We start from the raw sequence: 22328 nt of genomic DNA, 5'->3' as shown, positions 1-22328 counted from the left end.
AAATACACTTTAAAAAATCTTGATCTAATCTCAAGAGACACTTTTCCACATGTACTTCATTAGCAGAATTCACATGAGCTCATGATCACCACAGGTGATCTCAGTGATGGTAATACTGGGTACGCAGCATGAGGGATTAAAGGCTTTATTCCTACTCATTTGGAGAATTCATTTTCAGCATTCCAAATTTGAAATTTATAGCATTAAAGTCAAAGTACACCACTGTACAGAATAGGAAAAAAAGAATAAAATGCTTTTGAGTAACTTTCTGTGAAATCATTTTCATGGAGCAGAAAAAAAGAAATTACAGTCTAGGGGAATTAAATGTAGAAAAATTATTAGCACAATTCAGCAATGAGAATGATTGCTGAATTTATTTTTCTTTTCTGTTTCTGCATTTTTTTCTTTCAATATAGAATTTGCAAGGAAATTTATAGATTAGCCCTACTTAATCCCACAGCAGAAAACAACTGGCTCTAGCGAGACCGGATCAGACATTATATGGATGCTACCAATCTAGCTCATTTTAGGAAACAATTAAGTAAATGGGCTATTCTATACATGTACAGAATACTTCAGCTCAGCTTATTACTAAGCTGATTCACATTAAGAACAAAGGAAGCTCTTGTAAAACTACAACGGACTGTTATCCATTCCTTAACAGATAAATGTATAATGCATTGAAGATGACTAATTCGAACTTCTAGAAACAACATTTCCTAATGTGTTTGAGACAACGGCATGGTTGTAACAGGGGAAAAATGTGGTCTGAAAACCACCATGAGAAGTCAGATCATTTAACACCACTCAAGGAAAAACTCAGCACCTTCTATGTTGAGATCCTGTATCCTGTGATTGTCTCCTCACCGGAGATGAGAGCAACTCACTGGATTCAAAACAAAGAGATACAAGAACATCACTGAATGCTATTGCTAGTTCTGTTGCTTCCATACATTCCTAAACAAGAAATGTACTTTCTTGATGCAACTATTAACCACTGTTAATTACGATTTATTATTGCCATCTAATCAGATAATGAAGTATTCCTCCAGACAAATTAAAGCCATTGTTTATTATCTTATTCATGTTACTGTTAACCAACACTATGCACAAAAGAATTTAACTACTGTGACTCAGAGTAGGAGCAAGTAAAAACCTGGTAAACTTACTCATTTGTTGTTTATGGGTAGTACTACACTGAGCCTGCTTTAAAGCGTCTGTCTTCAGATAAACCAGTGACATGAAATGTTCACTAGTGTAAATGTTTTCAAGCAGAAAAATTATCCAGTTATCCAGGAAATCTTTGCTTAAGAAGTAGCTTAACTTTTTCTAGTATCTATTCTTACCTAGTTTTCTATGTAACTGACAAAGCAATCTCAAGTAATTTAGTCAAGGTCAAAAATAGCTCTGTTTATGTTTACCTTCTTGGCTTCAAATTCTGAGTCCTAACTATTGACCTGAGCAGCCTCTTCTGCTCATTTGAGATATATGCAAAACTCTTTTTCATTGGTCATGCTGAAATCTATAGCTGTGCTCTTAAAAATCACCTACAGTAATACAGAAAGGCTTCAAAGATTAGGGAAAATATAGAAAAGAACATTTCTTTTTAAGAAGTAGTCATAGGGCTATGGGACTCCATACAACACTCTGACTCTCTTCACAAGCAAAACTTCTTTTTTTCCCCCTCATTTATAAATTGTTGCATAGATTGCCTTTGTGGACACTATATACAAGAAAATTGTAATATGAAGTCTTTCTCATAGAATCGTTTGGGTTGAAAGGGACCTTAAAGATCATCTAGTTCCAACCCTCCTGCCATGGGCAACGACACCTCCCACTCGACCAGGTTGCTCAAAGCTCCATCCAGCCCGGCCTTGAACACTGCCAGAGATGGGACATTCCCAGTTTCTCCAGGCAACCTTTGCCAGAGCCTCATCACCCTCACAATGAAGAATTTCTTCCTAATATCCAACCTAAATCTACCCTCTCTGTTTAAAACAATTCCCCCTTGTCTTGTCACTACATACCCTCGTAAAAAGTCCATCTCCAGATTTCTTTTAGGCCCCCTTTAGGTACTGGAAGGCTGCTCCAAGGTCTCCCCTGAGCCTTCTCTTCTCCAGGCTGAACAAGCCCAACTTTCTCAGCCTGTCTTCATAGCACAGGTACTCCAGCCCTCTGGTCATCTTCAAGGCCCTCCTCTGGACTTGCTTGAGCAGGTCCACATCCCTCTTGTGCTGGGAGCCCAAAAGCTGAATGCAGGACTGCAGGTGAGGTCTCATGAGAGCGGAATAGATGGGGAGAATCACCTCCCCCAACCTACTGGCCACACTCCTTTTGATGCAGCCCAGGATACAGCTGGCTTTCTGGGCTGCAAGTGCACACTGAAGCCAGCTCATGTTGAGCTTCTCATCGACCAACACCCTCGGTTCTTTCTCCTCAGGGCAAATCATCAGAATCATCTGAAGTCTGAGTCTGATATATGCACCATCAGGATGGCACAATGTAACCAGAGGAACGATGACTGAAGCTGGAGCAAAAATACCTCCTTTACATTCAACATCAAATTCTAAAGTATGGTTCATTAACCAAAACATTGGTAATCACTCTGAAATCTCTCCTATCTTTTTGTAGTAATTTCAACAAAGTACCCATGCTGGACACAGCTGGTTCCAGCCAGTTCCAAGAGACTCCCCTTAGGACAAGCTGAGCCACTTTGTCAAGCTGCTGCTGCTGCCTACTCAGAGGGGTTTTATAAAATTCAAAACACTTTCATGTTTAGTAGCAGATTTGAGGAATTTCTGATTTTATTTCCAGTACACAAACAGTAACACTGAATGACTGACAAAAATCTCTACGAGAATTCTGCAGTTCTTAAGCCAGTTTTGAAAAACACCCATTCATATTTAGACTAGATTCTGCAAATCACTCTTGTGGGCTATATTTTTTCTCACTTGAAAGACAACATTTATTATTCAACTATTTCAAAGAGGTACTATTTTGCCTGAAGTCATCAACATAAAAGGAATATAAAAAAATGTTTTTACAATATAGGTGTGACATTTATTTTGGGTATCATATGTTGAAATTTTGCTAAATTCCTTGCATATTACAAGGCAAATATTAAAAAAAGTGTGTAATACTGTGAACTTAGATTACCTCTTCCTAAACAAAATGTAACAAGATATTCAGCCAAAGTGCTAATTCAGCCAGTGACCAGCCTTATGCAGTTTAGGGATTTCCATGCAGAAATGGTCTGGATGTCTATTTACTTGGCTATTAGTTTATCCAAATACTCTGTATGCTTCCTTGAATACTGGACGTATAATACAGACATACACACACACAAAGAAATGCAGCTCTTAAAAATAGATCTTAGGCTTAAAAAAATGCCCAAAGAGGACAATTAAATTTTTTTTAATTATTATTTTTTTAAGGACACAGGCATTGTATAATTCAGAGAGAACTGTCAGAGAAATGACCTCTTTAAATGAATGTTGTGAACATAACCTACTTGCAGAGGCATCCACAACCATGGCTATAGCTCTCTTTTAGCAGACATGCCTTGATTTAAATCCTGCCTCTGCTCAGCTGAGCAAATTAAATAGCTGCAGTAACTAACTTACTTTCATCTGCGTTGCAAAGGGCATATGATTGCTGTTGCCCTTTCCAGTGCAGATGAAAACAGGGTTTTTTTTTTAATCTTCTCTACATTTTAAACTAACAAATTTAAATTACCGCATATGAACAAAATCATTCCAAAATAAACATCTCTTAAGATTGGTATTAGTTTTTGGTGCTCTATGGAAGTAATTAATTTAAGAACACTTTGATGAACATTTGGTTAATATTTAATTTTGAAATATTGTATCCTCATTTTGCTACAGATCTGTTCTCATTAGTAAATGATTCTTTCATTAGATCCTTTTAGTTCTTTCAGACTTACTCAAATATGTGTTTTATAATTTCTTTATTATCAAATTTTATGTGAGCTTTTTATAAGATTTTTTTATGCATGTCCATCTATCCTATTTTTCCTGTGTGGGCAGTAGCAATGGCATTTATCCATTTATTTTCTTTGTATACATTAATCTTTCAAAACTACTCTGAAGCAATCAAAACCTGTAAGTATCTACAGAATACTCTCAGTTCAATGAAAAACTGTGCAGAACTATGCAGAATAATTTTAAAACGTGCTATCGAGTCTTTGATTACCACTAGTGGCTGCGTGACACTAGATCTTCTAACATACATGAAACTCAACGATCTTAGAGATCCCTAACAACACCGTGAGTTGATCTCAGCCTTATGTGGAAGATCACCACGTACTGTATCACTATCATATACTTCCAAGAGCTTTTGGCTCTTCCTGGGAAATCTTTCACATCAGAACTTGTCCAGTGTATCCATTTGGATTACAAGTCTGGCAGCTACACAGACTACAGGATTACAAGTCTGACAGCTACACAGACTACAGTCTCACCTTGCACTGTGATGCAGCTGGAGACAAGACTGTGCAGTGCTATTGCTTTTCTGATGTGTCCCAGAACATATTAATGGTAACAACTCAGGTATGAGAGTCATGTCATCAGTACTTTATCTTTGCCAACTGGTCATTAGATTGAAAAAAAAAACCAAAACCCAAACCAAAAACAAAACCCCAAAACTATCTAACTTTCTGTACTCCTAACTAAATTCAGCATTTCAATTCATTCTGATTTTGTCCAAGTAACTAAAATGACTTAGACTTTATAAATGTTCCCATTACCACATGATGATGATCCAATACGAACAAACAAACAGCCAGCCATAAAAGAGGCACAATAAAGACCTTTAAAGACATCAAATCTAGGCTTGTAGCCAGAAATCTCTGGAATGCTCACATTCCCTTTAATGCTTTGTAGGTAACAGCACAGGCACATGAAGTACTGCACAAACCCCTTTATCCACAGGATGAACATTAGGCCTTTACAGAGCTGTTGACTGTTTATTTTCTCAGTAGTGATTGCGCTTTGAGCCTACAAAAGCCATCTGTAAAATTCCTTGAACCCAGTTCTGTTGCCTGTACCCACAGGGAGTTCACAATAAAAGCCAATTAGTTCCATGAGTTCATGGAGCAATGGTGTGTTCTGCACCATGAAAAGAAAAAAAAAATTAGGCGCTTTTTTTTTTTATTATAAAGAATAAAAATTTTCTTGATTAAAAACGAAAAAATTTCTCCTGGCATGGAGAAAAAAGTGTTCTGCTGAGGTATATATTATATTTAAACTGTAAATATTCTAACAGTGATGACTCAAATGGAAAAGGTATGATATGTTTTCATTAATACACACGCCTGTCTATGTAATATAATTCAAACAAGGGATTCTTGATAGATCCATTGTGAAAACAGGCAGGTAGGGACTAAACAATGAAAAGGTGTTAAAAGGTTTAATAAGTAGTTGCATAACAATATGAGGTGAGAGTATCTGCTTGCAGTAGCTATCCTTGTTTCTACAAATAGTAGTGTAAAACCTAGTTGGAATGAAGACTGGCTTTCTGAGAGGCCTGCATTTTACAGGTTGTGTCAACAGGTGATCACGGTTCTTGGAAATATGGGACATACGATAAACATAACGCTCAAATGAGTTAAATCTTCTTTTCCATTTACCAACACCTACTTCTTGGTACTTCTCTTAACACTAACACATTCCCCTCTTGATGCACTATGTGGGAAACTAAATAACCAATACTCTTCTATGACAGTTTGCTGGTTTAAATCTGACAAAAATGTAAGTGCCTATTCTATTTGAAAGCTCAGTAATACTAATTTTACAACTCCCTTCATTCTCCAAGTCATTACTGATATTATATGTCATAAGCTCCACTTTTCTTCCACCCTTTTATAGCCTCTTTCACTATTCCATTAAAAAGAAAAAAAAAAAAAAAAAGAATATTAAGAACCTTGGACTACCTTTTTCCCTTTAATAAGATTGTCAAGAGGATTTGAAAACATGCAGTTCCCTAGAAACAGACAGGATATCAGCACAAAAGTATTTTCAAGATTCTTTTCCCAGCTGTACAATATTCTCTAGCACTATGCTACATAGCCTTACCAACAATAGCAGAGACCTTAGAACAGAAATCTTCCTGGAGAAGGCCAACTGTACCACCTAAGTCTGAAACTTGTTGACACCACATTTGTAAGGAATAGACATACAAACATGTGAAAATGGTCCAGGACAGATTCATCTTTGTCCAAGCAAAACAGACCAACTGTTCTAATGAAATCAGAATAACTGTTTTCTCTACAAGTCTGTCCTTATCTTTTAGCACTTGTAATATGATACATCACCATCTGCCTGAGGGGTGAGCAGATTATTTTAACAACTACTACAAGTATGTCTGAGTCATCAGGCTCTCTGTAATGACTCAGGCACTCCCTTAAAATCAAAAAGGTTACAGGAGGGCAAACTCACCTCCCTTTCTCTATTTTTACCCCAAAACATAGGGATTAAATCCGCATGGAATAGAGGCTATCGGCCTAGATAAACAAAAGTTACTGACAATGCAAGAGAAGGGATGACCTCCTTCATCAAAATTTCTAGATGCAGTGAAAAAACTGAAAGAAGAAAAACAGAGAAATTGTGATTAATAAATACTTGCTTCTAGTTTCTTTAACCCAGCTAGATGTCAGTAGCAAACCAAGAAGATTGGAAAACTCCAATAGAGCAGAGAACGATTCACTCGGTAAAATATAACGTTCACCTACATCTATAAGCCTGTGGCTTGTGAACTGCAGCATGTCTAGGAGATCATTTAGCATAGTTTCCAGCTATAGGAAGCTTCTAAGTCTCTTTTCACGGTGAAAATAATATATGAGTCATTACCATGCACTCTTGTTGGCCAAAAGCTTGTGAAAATGAGGAAGTAACAAGAGTATATCCACCAAGATTAGCTAAAAGCAACTATTGAAAATCTATTCTTGATATTACGGGATCACAGAAATTAGTACTCAAAATATTTTTTCTAGATGTAATACAGTTTTCATTTCCTTTAAGCAGTGATATGTTTACTCTAGAATGAATTGGGATACATTTATGTTAATATTGACATGACATCACTATATCACCTGTATTTTCATATTTCTGTCATATCCATCATATTTCTGTCATATCCATAAATTCATATACATCTGTGTTTCTCTCCATATACATATGTATGTCCCTGCCCATAGCAGGAGAGTTGGACTAGATGATAATTGAAGGTCTCTTACAACCGAAACCATTCTATGTTTCCATGGTTCTGTGATCCTATGATTCTATGATTCTATGACTAATAATAGGAAAGCATTCACAAGAAAGTAAGAAGAAACAAACATTTAAAGAATAAATTAAAATTGGGCAAAATGCTCCTAATTAAATACTAACATTACAAGTTGTAAGAAAGATGGATATCAGGGGGTGAGGACATAGCATGAGCTGATGGTATCCACAATCTAAGTGTCATACACACATACACAAGTACAATACATGAAAGCAGCTGCATCGGCAATTCTCACCTTGGTATTTGTTACCTCTCTGAAGACCTAAAAGAATCATGTTCCTCCCTTGAAGCTTCATAATCTCTGAAGCAAAATCTCATGGTTTTGCAACACAGATGAAATCAATGTGATCCTAACTGCAGATGCAGTCAGCCTGTGCTCATCCAACCACTTACCCTGTTTCCTGTCTTGCCCACACTGCACATGGATTCTTTGAGGACACCAAAAGAAGGTGCAGTGCCCTGATGAGTCATGCCAGAACCACAGGCGGGAGCAAGAAACAGTGAGTAAGTATTTGTATTTCGTCCTGGATATGAATTAAGCAGTAAACCCTGATAAGCTGATAACATATGAAAATAGGGGAAGACATGATGTAAGAAATTCTGTAAGTGAGTGTATGGGAGTTATTTTGGATTCAAGCTGCTGCAAGCTAAGGTGCTAATATACGCTGTTTGATCTCAGTTTAATGCTTGTGATCTATGAAATTTTGCTGACAACAAAAATAAAAAAATCTGGGTACCAAATCTAGTTTTGAGTAGCATGGGGCAAGGCTATGTAAATCTTTTCACCCATGGAAGTGGCAGGCTTAGAAAAAGACTATAGAACTTCCCACTGCAATCAGTGAGTGAACAGCAATATTCTTGGAGATACTCAGCTTTGAGGTTGACGGCAATGGCCAAAGAGAAAAATGGGCCATTAAGAGTGGCGTATCCATCAAAGAGCACCCATCAGTGATATCTGTCATGACAATGTGAATATGAAAATGGTAGATGTTTGATTTTCTTTGCTCACTCACTCTGTCACTCAGATTAGATCATGAAGAAAGTGAAGGAATTTCTAACTGAATACGTAATATTGTAAATTACGTATTACATTATCTGATTACAGATAAGCTGGGAATGCACAATTTGAAGCAGTAAATGACTGTGGGTATTATAAAGAGCTGGTCAAATATTACTCCAAAACATCAGCCAAGGCTCCATTGTGACAAAATTGAGAAGAAATGCTGGTGAACAGTTATGGAGAATGGGAAAGGGCAACAGTTAGGGAGAATGGGAAAGGGTTGAACTCTGTCACTATCAAGTATAACCTTTGACCTAATACAGTCCATTCTCCTCAGTGAAGATATTGTCACTGGACAGATATGTCAAATCATTAATTAAAATGATCCCTGTCTCACTTTGATTTACAGACTGGACAATCAAATTTGATTTTGTACAGAAAATTTTTTTTTGTTGTTTTTTTTCATCACATATGCTTGGTATTACAAGCTAATCTGCTGTTTCGTCTGTTATTTTATGTCATACATATTTATCAAAATAGATACTCTCCCTGTCATGTCAAAGGTACTTAATACTAAGTGAAATCTTGACTTTGTTACAGTCAATGGATTTTTTCCCATTACTTTCAATTGGGTCAAGTTTTCACTCAGTAGGCAACGAAGGTAACAGTTAAAAATAAATATTCAAGCTATAGCTTATAAAAAAGAAGAAAATGTAGGATTTAAATATTTACTATAACTTTTTGATATTTTTTCAATAGATTTTTAAATATTTACTATAACTTTTTGATATTTTTTCAATAGATTTTCAATAGTGTGAACAGTGTTTCACTGATTTGTTGAAAAAATAAACATGGCTGTTGCTCTAAATTATTTCAGACCTCACCTGTTTAGTAAAGCAGTGTTTTGCATAGGAAATGACTAATTCAGAGGAACAAATGGAATTAAAATGCCTGTGAAACTGCTGCATTGTGGACCCTCAACACCTTGTAATGGAAAAAAAATAAAAGAAACAAAGAAATTAAAAATATACAAATACTTCTGGTATATAAAGCTTTAGCTGTAAATCAAGATTAAGCATGCATTTCCAAAACTGATCAACACCACTGCTTAAAAAAGCTTACATTACAAGCCATTCCAACTGTTTCCCCAAATGTTTACCTGAATTAGTTGAAAGGACACAATTTTGTACAACAAGAAATTTTACTTAAGCCTTGTGCTTGACATGTTTCTGCAATTACTCCCTTTGGTTCCATTAGGATGTAGCCCCAATTAAAATGTATTGTTAATATTACAAGATAACGCTGGTGGTACCAAATTGAAGATATGCCTCCATGTAAATTTAGATTATTCCTTGCTGTGAGTTTTTGCAATTATTTTCTGTCAAAAATGCTTTTTTCTATTCTTTTGCCAATGTAACATATTTAATCAGTTCACTAAGAGTCTCTGAAAACAGGCAGGTTCTACAAAATCAAGTACCTTTTCTACCCTAGCATTCAGTTAAAGTTTTTTGTTAGTCATTTTTTGTTGTTGTAAAATAACAAGTGAATAATTAATGGGTCACGGGGTTCTCTGTCTGTAGCAAGCAAATATAACCGTGAGGGGAAAAAAAACCCAATTTTGATCTTTCAACTTTGATACACATAGTTAGTCCTTAATGAAGTGATTAAGCCTACTGAGAGCTTATGTGCATGTATTTTTAACATTGAGATTCTCTGCTAGTTTGTGTTATTCATAAGAAGTAAATCTGCCAGATCAAAGTCTTTCATGTACATGTTTTTATCTGTATTTGTAATGTCTTTCACTTCTTTAATAGTGCCATGCAGAACTATAATTTTTCTATAGTTCTTGCATTTGATAGTATGCAAAACTTGTTGTGATTGAAAGCAGAATTATGTGAATGGTTAGCTAGATTTCAGAACTTCTTGGCATGTAGAAAGAAAAAAGAAACAGTTACAATCAATGACTAAGAAAAACAGCAATTCTAAATACACAGTTATATTCAATGACTAAGAAAAATAGCACTTCTAAATACACAAGTAACACCATCTAAGCACGCTATCATTTGTTGGAGGATCCTGTGAATTATTTTGGGGGCATCAAGAAAAAGTCATAATTTTATTTTTTATAGAAATATATATAAATACATAAATGAGAATATTTAAAATTTGACGCACTCTATCCTTTTCCATAAAGAGAGTAACACAGATCTTCAGATTTGCCAATTCCACTCTATTAAAAAATGACAAAAAGCCTACTTTTAAAGAATGACTAATTCATGGAGTTTTGGCCTATGATTTACAAGTACTTATTCTTACATTTTCCAGTATTTATCAGGTTAAAACTAAACCAGAAATAAGATTTAAGATTCACATTTAACTGTTCAAACCTACGAATATTGTTCCAAATCCTATTATCACATTTGTAAATGAGTTCAGACAAGTACTTGAGCATTTCTGTCAAACTCAGTCTGTTCACTCTATTGTGAAAACTCTTGAAGCCTGAAGTACCTCTTTGTAATATGTGAGGACTTTGTGGGGTAGGGAGTGCACCTTGTAGGTATTAATGGCTCACCAAGAGATGACAAGAGTCTCACAGGGACAGGACCAGGCCAATCTTTGAATAAAGTCTTTTAGTCCAGAGCCTGACTGCAGAAAGGAGGGTGATTTCCCCTGAAAGCTGAGACAAGAGTTGAGACTGCAGTGGATCTGCCTCACACAGCTGGAAAGGGTAGACATTCCTTCCCCTGCAGTTCCCTTGTTAGCGCTTTGTGAGCAGCAGCCACACACCACAATCTCCTCTGCCTGGTCTCTTCTTCTGCCCTGAATACAGAAGTCACAAAACAGTCTCCTGACTAAGTCTCAACTTGCTATTGACTGCAAGGGCTATATCCCCAGAGAGGTGACAGATCAAATGCTACTGGGAAATGAGTGGGTGAAAACAGTGGAATTTCAGTGGATTAATAGAATCGCAGAATGGATGAGGTTAGAAGAGACCTCTGGAGGTTTTGGGGGAGTATGAAGAAATATTCAAACCCTACTTTGGAGAAAAGTGGGGAAAACAGGTAACACAGAAATATTTTGGGAGATTATGCCTTTGTCGTGCTCATATTTCAACTGCTACACAAAATCACAGAAGGGTTGAGGTGGGAAGACACCTCTAGAGAGCCAATCCCTACCCTTCCTCAAAGAACAGTCAGCTACAGCCAGTTGACTAGGTCTAGACCCAGTAAGATTTTGATTATCTCCAAAGATGGAGACTCCACAAGCTCTCTGCACAACCTGTTCCAGAAAAAGGTTTTTCTTATGTTTAAATTGAATTTAAATAAGGCACTCTGCCTTGTTTTTCTCAGAGAGAAAAGAAAATTCAGGAGGATATTAGTCTGTAAGGTCAAGGTGATGTCTCAGCACAGATGTTATATCTCCCTCTTCTCCCTGGACTCTATTGTAATGCACATCATCCAAACTCGCAGTATGAAGGTAGTCAAGCTATCTTGCAAAATATGCAAAAAATGGCTTGTGGAGAAATAACATGTGATGTTTTCTTTGGGTTAAGATGGTGTGAGCAATTACATGTTAAGAAGATGGAAACACCATTTGCATTAGATGAAACGCTTGTGTGATACACTCTCGAAGGGGTCCACAGACAAAGACGCCAGTGTCTCAGGGATAGCTACCCTTCAGAAAAATCTGACTCACATGTACAGTGGAACTATTTAGCCTCAAAGGACAGACTGTATCTAATTAAAAGCAAAGCACATACAATGGACATGAGAGGAGCTCAGTACCATCTGCTCTGCTACTGATCAAATCCTTTTACACCACGTTGTCTGCCTATGAAAACATAGCCATTTGGGGAAAAAAAACAGTACTCTTTCCTCTGACAAATCTAAAGTCCTGCTGAAGATACTGAGTCACGCATCCTGCTACGGTTATCCTTCTTAATGGGCTAGTACATGAATAATAGGAATTTTATTAGCCAGATAGTACAACCAGCTTATCAGTTCAAGTCGCTTACAAGTTTTAGAAACATGCATATCCATTACACCAATGCTCTTGTAAATAAAGCCCTAATACTATAGTTACTATTTTTTTAGAACTTTGCATAATATTTATATGTGTAGAAATATACCTGTAGGTTAGTATGTGCTAGATAACGAGTTTAGCTATACTGGGTTGCCATCTTTCGAATTGACATATCACTGTAATAAAGTACGAGAGAATTTTTTAAAAGGTTAGAGGGTAGAAGGGTTTTTAATTGAACTATTCTGGTACAATTATTACTCAGATAATTACATTCTTGTCTAAATTCCTCTGCAGCTGGATGGAATATGCTACCTATTTTACATACAGTGATGAACAGACTGTGCTTTCCATTTTAAACCTGTGAAATGTGCTAGCTAAAACCCTTCCCTAGCTTAGAAGCACACTGAAAGGTTTAGGCAACATTGGGAAAAAATTTTACATTTCTCAGTGAAAGTATGCATTTATCAAAAATATACAAGCTATGAATTTTTAGTATTCCAGCATGTTTCTTCTTTTTCCCTTCTTGACATCCTACAATTTGGTTTTATGCCAAAAAACATCCATCCTGTACATTTTCAATGGGCTTGGTCTGCTGTGATACATTGAAATCTCCACTGAGTTTTTGCTGCTTTTCTCCTTCCTTTTCAACATATAACCTGAATTACCTGATGAATTACTGAATGAAAGCAGTCCTTCTCCCTGATGAGTTCAAAAATGGTGAATTCCACCAGATTGTTCTTCCTAACATAAAGATATAAAAAAGTAGGGGGAAAGGAGTCCGCTCTCTGCAAACTTGGCTACTTCTGGCCTCCTGCTCCCAGTCTTTTATAGCTGAGATGTTAAGTGGTTTTCCCTCTCAGATCCCAAAGTGTCTACTTCCACAGTATCCTCTGCTGAACTTTCCCAGGCTGCAACTGACAGCCCAGACATCCACAGAATCATGCAACAAAAACCAGCCACACAAACAGGCCAGGAGTGCTTTGAAAAAATCTCTGCTTTCAAATAAGGTGGAGTCAAGTCTCATACTGCAGCTGTTTCTTTGTCTTTACTTTTTATTATTATTTTCCCTCCATCTCACAGATTTTTTAATAGACCTACGAGTTATGATTAAATAGCCAAGGCTACAATGCTTTAAAAATTCATGTGTTTACCACATATCAAGAAACAGTTTCCCTTTTCCTTTTGTGTTTAACAGCTTACTCTGTATAAATACACAGTTCTGAAAGGGATATTAAATGGCATCTATACAGTTATGTATGAAAGGAACTGCAGTCTAAACTAATGCCAAGGGGTAATGACAGCCTAATTGGCTTGGCTGTTTGGCACGTCATAAATGTTTTTACAATGGTTCTTAGCAGATGAAGAGTCAGAAAACAAATTTCTGCAAGTTGTGGAGAAATTACTATAAAATAGTAAAACACAGCCTGTTAAGGCCTTCCTAAAATTAGTTCCATATTCTACCAACTGTAATGTTAACATTTCAGAAGACATTTCTCTCAGTTGTAAATGCTATTTGTCTAATGGACAAGCTTCTTTCTCTTATACTTACATTACATTTCAACAAACACCTTAGTATATGACAGTGGCTAAAAATGCTGTTCTTCTAGGAGTGAGTCAACTTTTCCAACATGAATATTAAATTCATTATAGATTATATAGGATCCATTCATTTGTTTCTTAAAGATTTAGCAGCAAAAAAAGAAAGGGCCAGTGCAACCTCTATGAGAAGTTCCGTGAGGCAAAAACCTGTGCCACATAAAGAGCAGTGACTTGTCCCTCTAACTTGCTTGTAGAACAAGTTCCACGCATTTAGTGCTTACTTTTCTAGACGTAACCAGTTCAAAAAACTAAAAGTATTTTGTTAAAATCTGTGAAACTGAAAAGGACATAAAGAAAAAAGGATATTAACAACAATAACACAGATTGCTGAAACAGAGCTAGAGGTAATTTTGTTGACAAGGAACAATCAGCATGTAGAGTCAAACAGAAGCTATACACACCTCAAGAATAACAGAGTAAGCAGCCACTGTTACTTGATCTGTACCCTTTGAGAGACAATACATTCTGAGCAAACACTGGCTCCCTTCAATCAACATTTTTTTTAACTGTGTAAAAGATTCAGAAGGTGTTAACATAAGTCCCTTTATTGATAGGACATTCTAGATTATCTTCAAAACTGTTTTGCTTCAGACTGGAAAAGCAGTGTGAACTGCACGGAACACAGGAAGAAAGGAGAAATATATGCTGTAAACATCCTCGCTAATGGATTTCTTCTGATGACCTTAGACAATGGGGTTCCTTTTCATGACGCAGTAGCCCTGCAGGTACTCTCAGGAGTCTTCAAGAAGAAGACAGTATCGTCAGACACCACATATTGCTATATACAATGGCTGAGAGGTTTTTCCATTAAAGGCAGACAGTGTCATGCCACTTTGCACAACTTTCCCAGAAAAGGAAGACCAATTTGGTTTTCACCATTTTCTGTGTCCCAGGGGAGTTCTAACTAACCAGAAGGAGAAAATAGCTGGAGAAAAGATTGGAAATGAGTGTGACAGCTAAATACTAATTGCATTCAGCATAAATACAGAAGCTAACTGGAATCTCAGGATAAAAACTTGGGACTCGTTAATTCTGGCACAGAAATTCTTCTATCCTGATGATTGCTTATAGCAGTTCAAACACATTAAATAATAGCAGTTATTTAAAAAAATGCATTTAACTAAGACAAATTTCATACACTTTAAAACAACAGTGGATGACAACTGAAACCAATAGCTACAATACTTTGATTTTAACTAATATTTTTCTTCTATAGCATACTGTGTCCCCAAGCCTTACGGACAGAAGGGGCATTTTAAGGGCATCTAATTTAAAGAATTCAGGAAGAAGCCCCTTTGAGACAATAAATTTATATATCAGTAATCCAGTATATTTGGTGACGAATAGTTTTGTTTTCCTTAAAATCCAATAATATCTACCAAAACAATAGATCCACCAAATTTTAAATTTATTTGGTGGCCTTTGGGGAATCTTTAACAAGTTGATTGCTTTACTTTTGTGTTTACTGTTCATATTAGATCAAGAACAGTTCCTCTTTATTTCATTTCTATAACCCTACAATTTTTATCAAGTATTGCTAGGACTGGTACTTTGTCAAAGTGATGGCAAAACAATAAAAAAGGGATGGATAAGTGTAAATTCCATTTTCCCTTTAAGTTCACTGTTTTTCAGTTTTACTTTAGATACACCCATTCAAGAATGCCAGATAGTCTTAAAACCACAGACAAAGCTTATCAGTTTGACTGAACACAGAAATTGTTTCTAATACTCTGATACCCTTAAGTATATCTAATAGCTCAACAGCCAAGAGAAAACAATCTTCTTGAAATTAATATTGTTTGCCATCTTTTATGAAAATCCACAGTGTATCTTAAACTGTTATCTTTCGTGCTTCATTTTTTATGTTTAGATTAGAATTTAATTATTAAAAAAGGCTCACATTCTTCAACTCCGTGGCTAAGTTTCCAAGCAATTTCAAGGATTATTTAAACAAATTGAGTTCCTGAGCTTGAGACTTGCCCATGAGATAAAGAAATGTCTATTTTCAATTTGAAATTGGTACATGGCATACACGCTATTCAGAAGGCAGTAAAATCTGCCACTACACCATCATTAAAGACCTGTGGATAAAGACAAAGAAAGAAAAGGATATAATCTGATTAGCCTCCAACTTTATTAACTTAACTCATCTGGGAACTATCCAGCAATAATTCTTCCAATAAAGGTCATAATTCTTCTTTAATTGTTTCCACCTGGTACAGTATTGCCATCAATCCCCTTTTTTACTCCGCCTCTCTGTACTTGGCTCTCAGCCCACCATTTCCCAATATAACCTTGTGCTATCATTAAGGGGCAAGTGCAAAAAGGTTTGCTTTTTTTAATTTTGTCAAATCACAGAACCTCCAGCTTGACTTCCTCCACGGCTAGATGCTTTTCCTATATTCAGTTCCTATTCCTGTTTATACCTTCTGAGAATTAATTCCTGCCCTGCTTCTGCTACAGTCTGACATGTGGAACATTTCCTTATAACTTGCTGCCCTGAGGTTCTCCAAAGTAAGTTGGAAATCAGTATACAGCCTCTGACATCTTTAATTCCTTCTCCCCTTTTCTCTCCTTTCATACTCCTCCCCATACACCAGCCCCACACCCCTCAGAAAAACAATATTCTCAAACAGGTAATGAAACTCCTTTAGCAGACAAAAATCTTCATCAGCACATTAATGTACAAAACAGAAAGTTAAGGCCTACGAACTCATGCATTCAAAGACAGTCAGACTACAAAGTCAAGATTTGTACATATAAGTAAGTAAACTCTGTTGCTTGGCATGCTAATCCAAGTCATGCTTTGCCATGCTCCCAGGTACCCTGAGGAGAAAAGGAGAACTTTAAAGGAGAACTTTAAGAACTTAAGAACTTTCTTAAAGAAATTAATCTGGACAAAGGCGATCTCTTTTTTCTCTTCCCAACATGTTGCTTTTATGATTACAATAATCTTATTTTGGAAGGTCAGACTCTAAACATGAAATCTGTAAACACTCTGTTACTGGTCATTTTTCTCTGACAAAGTTTTCCCGCATTTCCTCATTAGGGTGTGGATCATGAATGGAGTTTTAATTTTGGAATATAAATAGTTTGCATACTAGTAAGCATACAAACAGTTTAGTAAATATGAAGTGTTAAGGCAGTAAACAGTAAACATTTTTGGAGAAACCTTACTTGTATTTTCAGTCAGAATAGGTAAAAGTGATTAATAATGGTGATGAATTTATTCATCCACAACACAAACTTGGCTAGACAGGAAAATTTGTATTAGTGGGATAATCATAGAATCATAGAATAGTAAAAGTTGGAAACGACCTTAAGATCATCTAGTTCCAACACCCATGCCACGGGCAGGGACACCTCCCACTAAACCACGTGGCCCAAGGCTCTGTCCAACCGGGCCTTGAACACCGCCAGGGATGGAGCATCCACAACCTCCCTGGGCAACCCATTCCAGTGGGTTCACTTCACCACCCTCACTGTAAAGAACTTCTTCCTTATATCTAATCTAAACTTCCCCTGCTTAAGTTTGAACCCATTACCTCTTGTCCTACCACTACAGTCCCTAAGGAAGAGTCTCTCCCCAGCATCCTTATAGGCCCCCTTCAGATACTGGAAGGCTGCTATGAGGTCACCACGCAGCCTTCTCTTCTCCAGGCTGAACAGCCCCAACTCTCTCAGCCTGTCTTCATACAGGAGGTGCTCCAGCCCTCTTATCATCCTCGTGGCCCTCCTCTGGACTTGCTCCAACAGCTCCATGTCCTTTTCATGTTGAGGACACTAGAACTGTACACAATACTCCAAGTGAGGTCTCACAAGAGCAGAGTAGAGGGGCAGGATCACCTCCTTTGACCTGCTGGTCATGCTTCTTTTGATGCAGCCCAGGATACAGTTGGCTTTCTGGGCTGCAAGCGCACACTGCTGGCTCATGTTAAGCTTCTCATCAATCAACACCCCCAAGTCCTTCTCTGCAGGGCTGCTCTGAATCTCTTCTCCGCCCAACCTGTAGCTGTGTCTGGGATTGCCCCGACCCAGGTGTAGGACCTTACACTTGGCTTGGTTAAACTTCATAAGGTTGGCATCAGCCCACCTCACAAGCGTGTCAAGGTCCCTCTGGATGGCATCCCTTCCCTCCAGCGTATCAACCGAACCACACAGCTTGGTGTCGTCGGCAAACTTGCTGAGGGCACACTCAATCCCACTGTCCATGTCGCCGACAAAGATGTTGAACAGGACTGGTCCCAACACCGACCCCTGAGGGACACCACTCCTTACAGGTTTCCAACTGGACATAGAGCCATTTACCACAACTCTTTCCGTGCAGCCATCGAGCCAGTTTTTTATCCACCGAGTGGTCCATCTATCAAATTGATGTCTCTCCAATTTAGAGACAAGGATGTCATGCGGGACAGTGTCAAACGCTTTGCACAAGTCCAGGTAGACGACGTCAACTGCTCTGCCCCTGTCCATCAGTTCTGTGGCTCTATCATAGAAGGCCACCAAGTTGGCCAGGCAGGATTTCCCCTTAGTGAAACCTTGTTGGCTGTCACCAACCACCTCATTGTTTTTCATGTGCCTTAGCATGCTTTCCAGGAGAATCTGCTCCAAGATTTTGCCAGGCACAGAGGTGAGACTGACTGGTCTGTAGTTCCCTGGGTCTTCCACCTTCCCCTTCTTGAAAATGGGGTCTATATTACCCTTCTTCCAGTCATCGGGAACTTCACCTGACTGCCAGGATTTTTCAAATATGATGGACAGTGGTTTAGCAACTTCATTCGCCAGCTCCTTCTGGGCCCACAGATGGATTTCATCAGGTCCCATGGACTTGTGCACGTTCAGGTTCTTAAGATGGTCTCGAACCTGATCCTCTCCTACAGTGGGCCTAAGGTCTTCATTTTCACAGTCCCTGCATTTGCTTTCCAAGACTTTCGTGGTGTGGTCAGAGCATTTGCTAGTGAAGACTGAGGCAAAGAAGTCATTAAGAACCTCAGCCTTCTCCAAATCCATGGTAGCCAGTTCTCCCAACAGCTTCCGGAGAGGGCCCACGTTGTCCCTAGTCTGTCTTTTATTTGCTACGTACCTACAGAATCCTTTCCTGTTATCTTTCACATCCTTTGCTAGATTTAATTCTAGCTGGGCCTTAGCTTTCCTAACCTGGTCCCTAACTTCCCGGACAATGCTCCTATATTCTTCCCAGGCTGCCTGTCCTCGCTTCCACCTTCTAATATTTCACTATTTATCCATTTATGTCTAAAATAAATGAGAATATGTTCTATTGCTCTTGAGGCGGATGACATGAGATTGAAGAAGGTATTTTAATATCCTGTTTAATGTCAAGTTAGAAAATTAGATTCTTCCTTAACCTTTGAGTTTTAGTCATAAAAAGACTGATGGTTCAGGACCTCCCAGTATTTGAAGATTTCCCATGTGTTCAATTGTAAAGGGCTAAATGCCTCTGGGTCAGCAAAATCCTTAGCTGTTAATAAAAAAAAATGTTTCCTGTCCACTGGGTTGTGAAGGTAGTGCAATAATTTTGAATGAATTCATGTAAAGCTAGTTGTACATATTTTTTCAGGTATGCTAAAGAAAGTGAAACCCTGGGTATCATTGATTTCCTGGGTAGCAATGATTTCCCAATCATTGCTAATAAGATTTATCTGGAGTGACAGATTACATAAAACCAAAACATGTAAGGGTGAAAGGGGTCCTATCAGAAAGGACAATAAAAGACGTTGAATTGGGAGCTTCATGTTTTTGGACAAATTCATTGCATTTCCCTAATACTTACACTATTGCTGAAGGGAAAAGTATTTATTCATGTGAAAGGCCCTTCTTCTCTACCTATGATGCTGAAGTTACAAAGAATAATATCATGTATTTACAAAACAAAGATCCCACTTCGTATTGCTGAAGAAAATTTGACACACCAGTAGTTCAAAATAACAGATTATCCTGTTGCCTTTTTCTGGAACACTTCTGCAGCACTACCTGTCAGCAAATTTGTTGAAGAGGCTGAATAATAAGGACTCTTAATTATTCTTCATCATTCAATGCCTTCTGGAAAACATATTGCAGATCATCCTCCTAAAATAGCTTTGATGTCTGTGAGTCTTAGCAAAGTCCTTCTATCAAAAGATTGCCTTTCAGTTCCATTTGTTTATTTTAATGTGGTGTATATACCACATTTTCAGCTCAGAGCAAGAAGATAAATGGAAATAAACAGTGACACATTTGCAATAAGATTTTTGTGGCAAAGACCTTTACTGAGATATTGTGGTTTCAAGGCAACCACAACACAATGACAAACTTCCTTTGTAAATGACAGATCTAATTGTAAAGTTAAAATTATAGCTTCATGGGAAAAAATAAGGCATTGAAGACACAATATCTACTGTATTTCTGGATGTGGCTGTATTCCCAGCAAAATTATTCCTATTATTCATGACTGATTTAAACTTTTTATCTCTCCATAACACGCAGCATTTATTTACCCTTGCATTTTGAGGCATTAGACTTTCTGCTGACACAGGTGTTTTCCCAAAATAGAATATTACAGCAGTCCTTTGCTAGACACTGAAACCATGTGTATGTTTATTTTTTAATTTCTTTCCTGAACTTTCTGACTGTGAGCAGTCTGGGAAAGTGGAGTCATGATGAATGAGAGTTTGCTTTTAAGAAAAGAAAAGGAGAAATGTAGACATTTGATGTAACATTGAAAAATTCACAGCCCCCTACCTTGAAAACAAACATTTCCCGGCGAAGAATAGCCAAAGTGTTGAAGTTCCCATCACAGATGTTAGGCTTGGCTCCGGGATAGGAAGGTTTGTCACCAGAGGGTGGCCGGGGAGGTTTAGGTTGCCTGTCATTCTTCCGTGGGTCTGCTGGAGGGATTGAACGATGTGGGGGCACTGTTGGCAGAGGTCTTGTTGGTGGGGGAATCCTGTCAGGTGGACCTTTAAAAATATAGCAGCAGGATGTAATTTAAATGCCCACCAGAGGCACTCAAAAGAGATACACAACAAAAACCTGCTGTAAGCAGTGCAAATCCTACAGTGAAAGGGGAATGGAAAAAATGACCTAACACACTTTTCCTGTCTTGTTAAAGGGTATAACAAACAACTACCAAACCCAACGAAAATAATTACTTTTCTCTATCCAGAATCTTCCCTCCTTATTGGAATAAAGTTCGAATAAAACCTGCAATGGATGCATAGTCCACCATCATTTTAGATGAGACGTGGTTTGTAACACATACTAGTAAGAGTAAGAACTGTTAAAACAGAATCATTGCCTATTGTACAAAATAAAGGAAAACAAAAAACCTGTTCCTAATAGGATCATCAGCAGTCAATGGATTTTCAACTCATATTTTTAACTTTCACTCATCGATTCACATACACATATATGTAGCATACCTGATATTTCCTACTGACAGAATTTGTAGGCCAAGTAATGTCATGTGCATTAGTGACAGCACACTCCCAGCTCTCCCCAATGCCCCTTGCTATGTACAGAAGCTATTGAAACTGGACTTCAAATTCTAGGAATCCATATAAACAAAAACCATAATCCACAAGTTTTATTCAATATTCTGAAATTAATTACTTCTTCTTTTAATTATTTTTTTTTCAACGAGTCTTACAAAGCTAGATACCTAGTAATTAAGTGGATTGTTCTGAGGATAAATGGATTAAAAAGAAATATAGGGAAAATCTAAAACTCTGTACAGCGATTTTAAAATATTTTTCTTCTTTCAAATACATTTTCTGTCATAATATACAGAGTTTGATGACAAGTGAAATAACTACCCCACTCATAATTTCTCTACCTGAAAGTCAAAAGGCCATCCTAGACAGATGCTGTTCATAATCCCAACAGCACACTAAATGACTTGCAACGGTTGTACTGATAATGCCTTTCCCTTTCTACACATTATTATGTTTACTTATATTTTCCATGTACAAAATATAAGAAGTTTCAGTTGGATCAGTAAGATTTCTAGAAATAAGATGAACACTTTAATTTTGCTCATTCCATTTAGGCCTCTCTAGAGATCATTTAAATACATTATCAATTTTGACTTCAAAAAATAAATATCATTTGTATGAACAGCTTCAGAAAGACTTTTGAATATTAAGACAACTGTAAAACTGCATAAATGGCATTTGAATTTCTGATACATTAAAAGAAAACCAAACCTTTTTAAAAAACAAGATGGACTATGTAAGGAACTATTAAACTCTCCAAATGGTTGTCATGCAATTTAATAAGACATTTATTTCATTCACAGTTTTAAGGCTTGTGACATTTATAATTTCCAGCTAATAATGGTGTTTCAAGGAATACTGCAGACCAAAGTAATTATTTTAATAGGTGTGACATTTTTATTGAGGCATATGAT

At 37.3% G+C, this 22328-nt stretch overlaps 1 protein-coding gene across 3 annotated transcripts in view; it reads right to left on the bottom strand.

The window, feature by feature from the left end:
- The window catches only part of MMP16 (matrix metallopeptidase 16), a 187117-nt gene that overhangs the window by 31908 nt on the left and 132881 nt on the right, over window positions 1-22328 (bottom strand). For all 3 annotated transcript variants that reach the window (XM_030496672.1, XM_030496662.1, XM_030496653.1), the window contains one exon: window positions 20663-20880. In XM_030496672.1, coding sequence (XP_030352532.1) covers window positions 20663-20880 — 218 coding nt within the window. The remainder of the gene's footprint in view (window positions 1-20662; window positions 20881-22328) is intronic.

This window comes from Strigops habroptila, chromosome 1, assembly GCF_004027225.2.
Source record: "Strigops habroptila isolate Jane chromosome 1, bStrHab1.2.pri, whole genome shotgun sequence".
Lineage (NCBI taxonomy): Eukaryota > Metazoa > Chordata > Aves > Psittaciformes > Psittacidae > Strigops > Strigops habroptila.
This window is presented reverse-complemented; position numbering and strand designations above follow the sequence as displayed.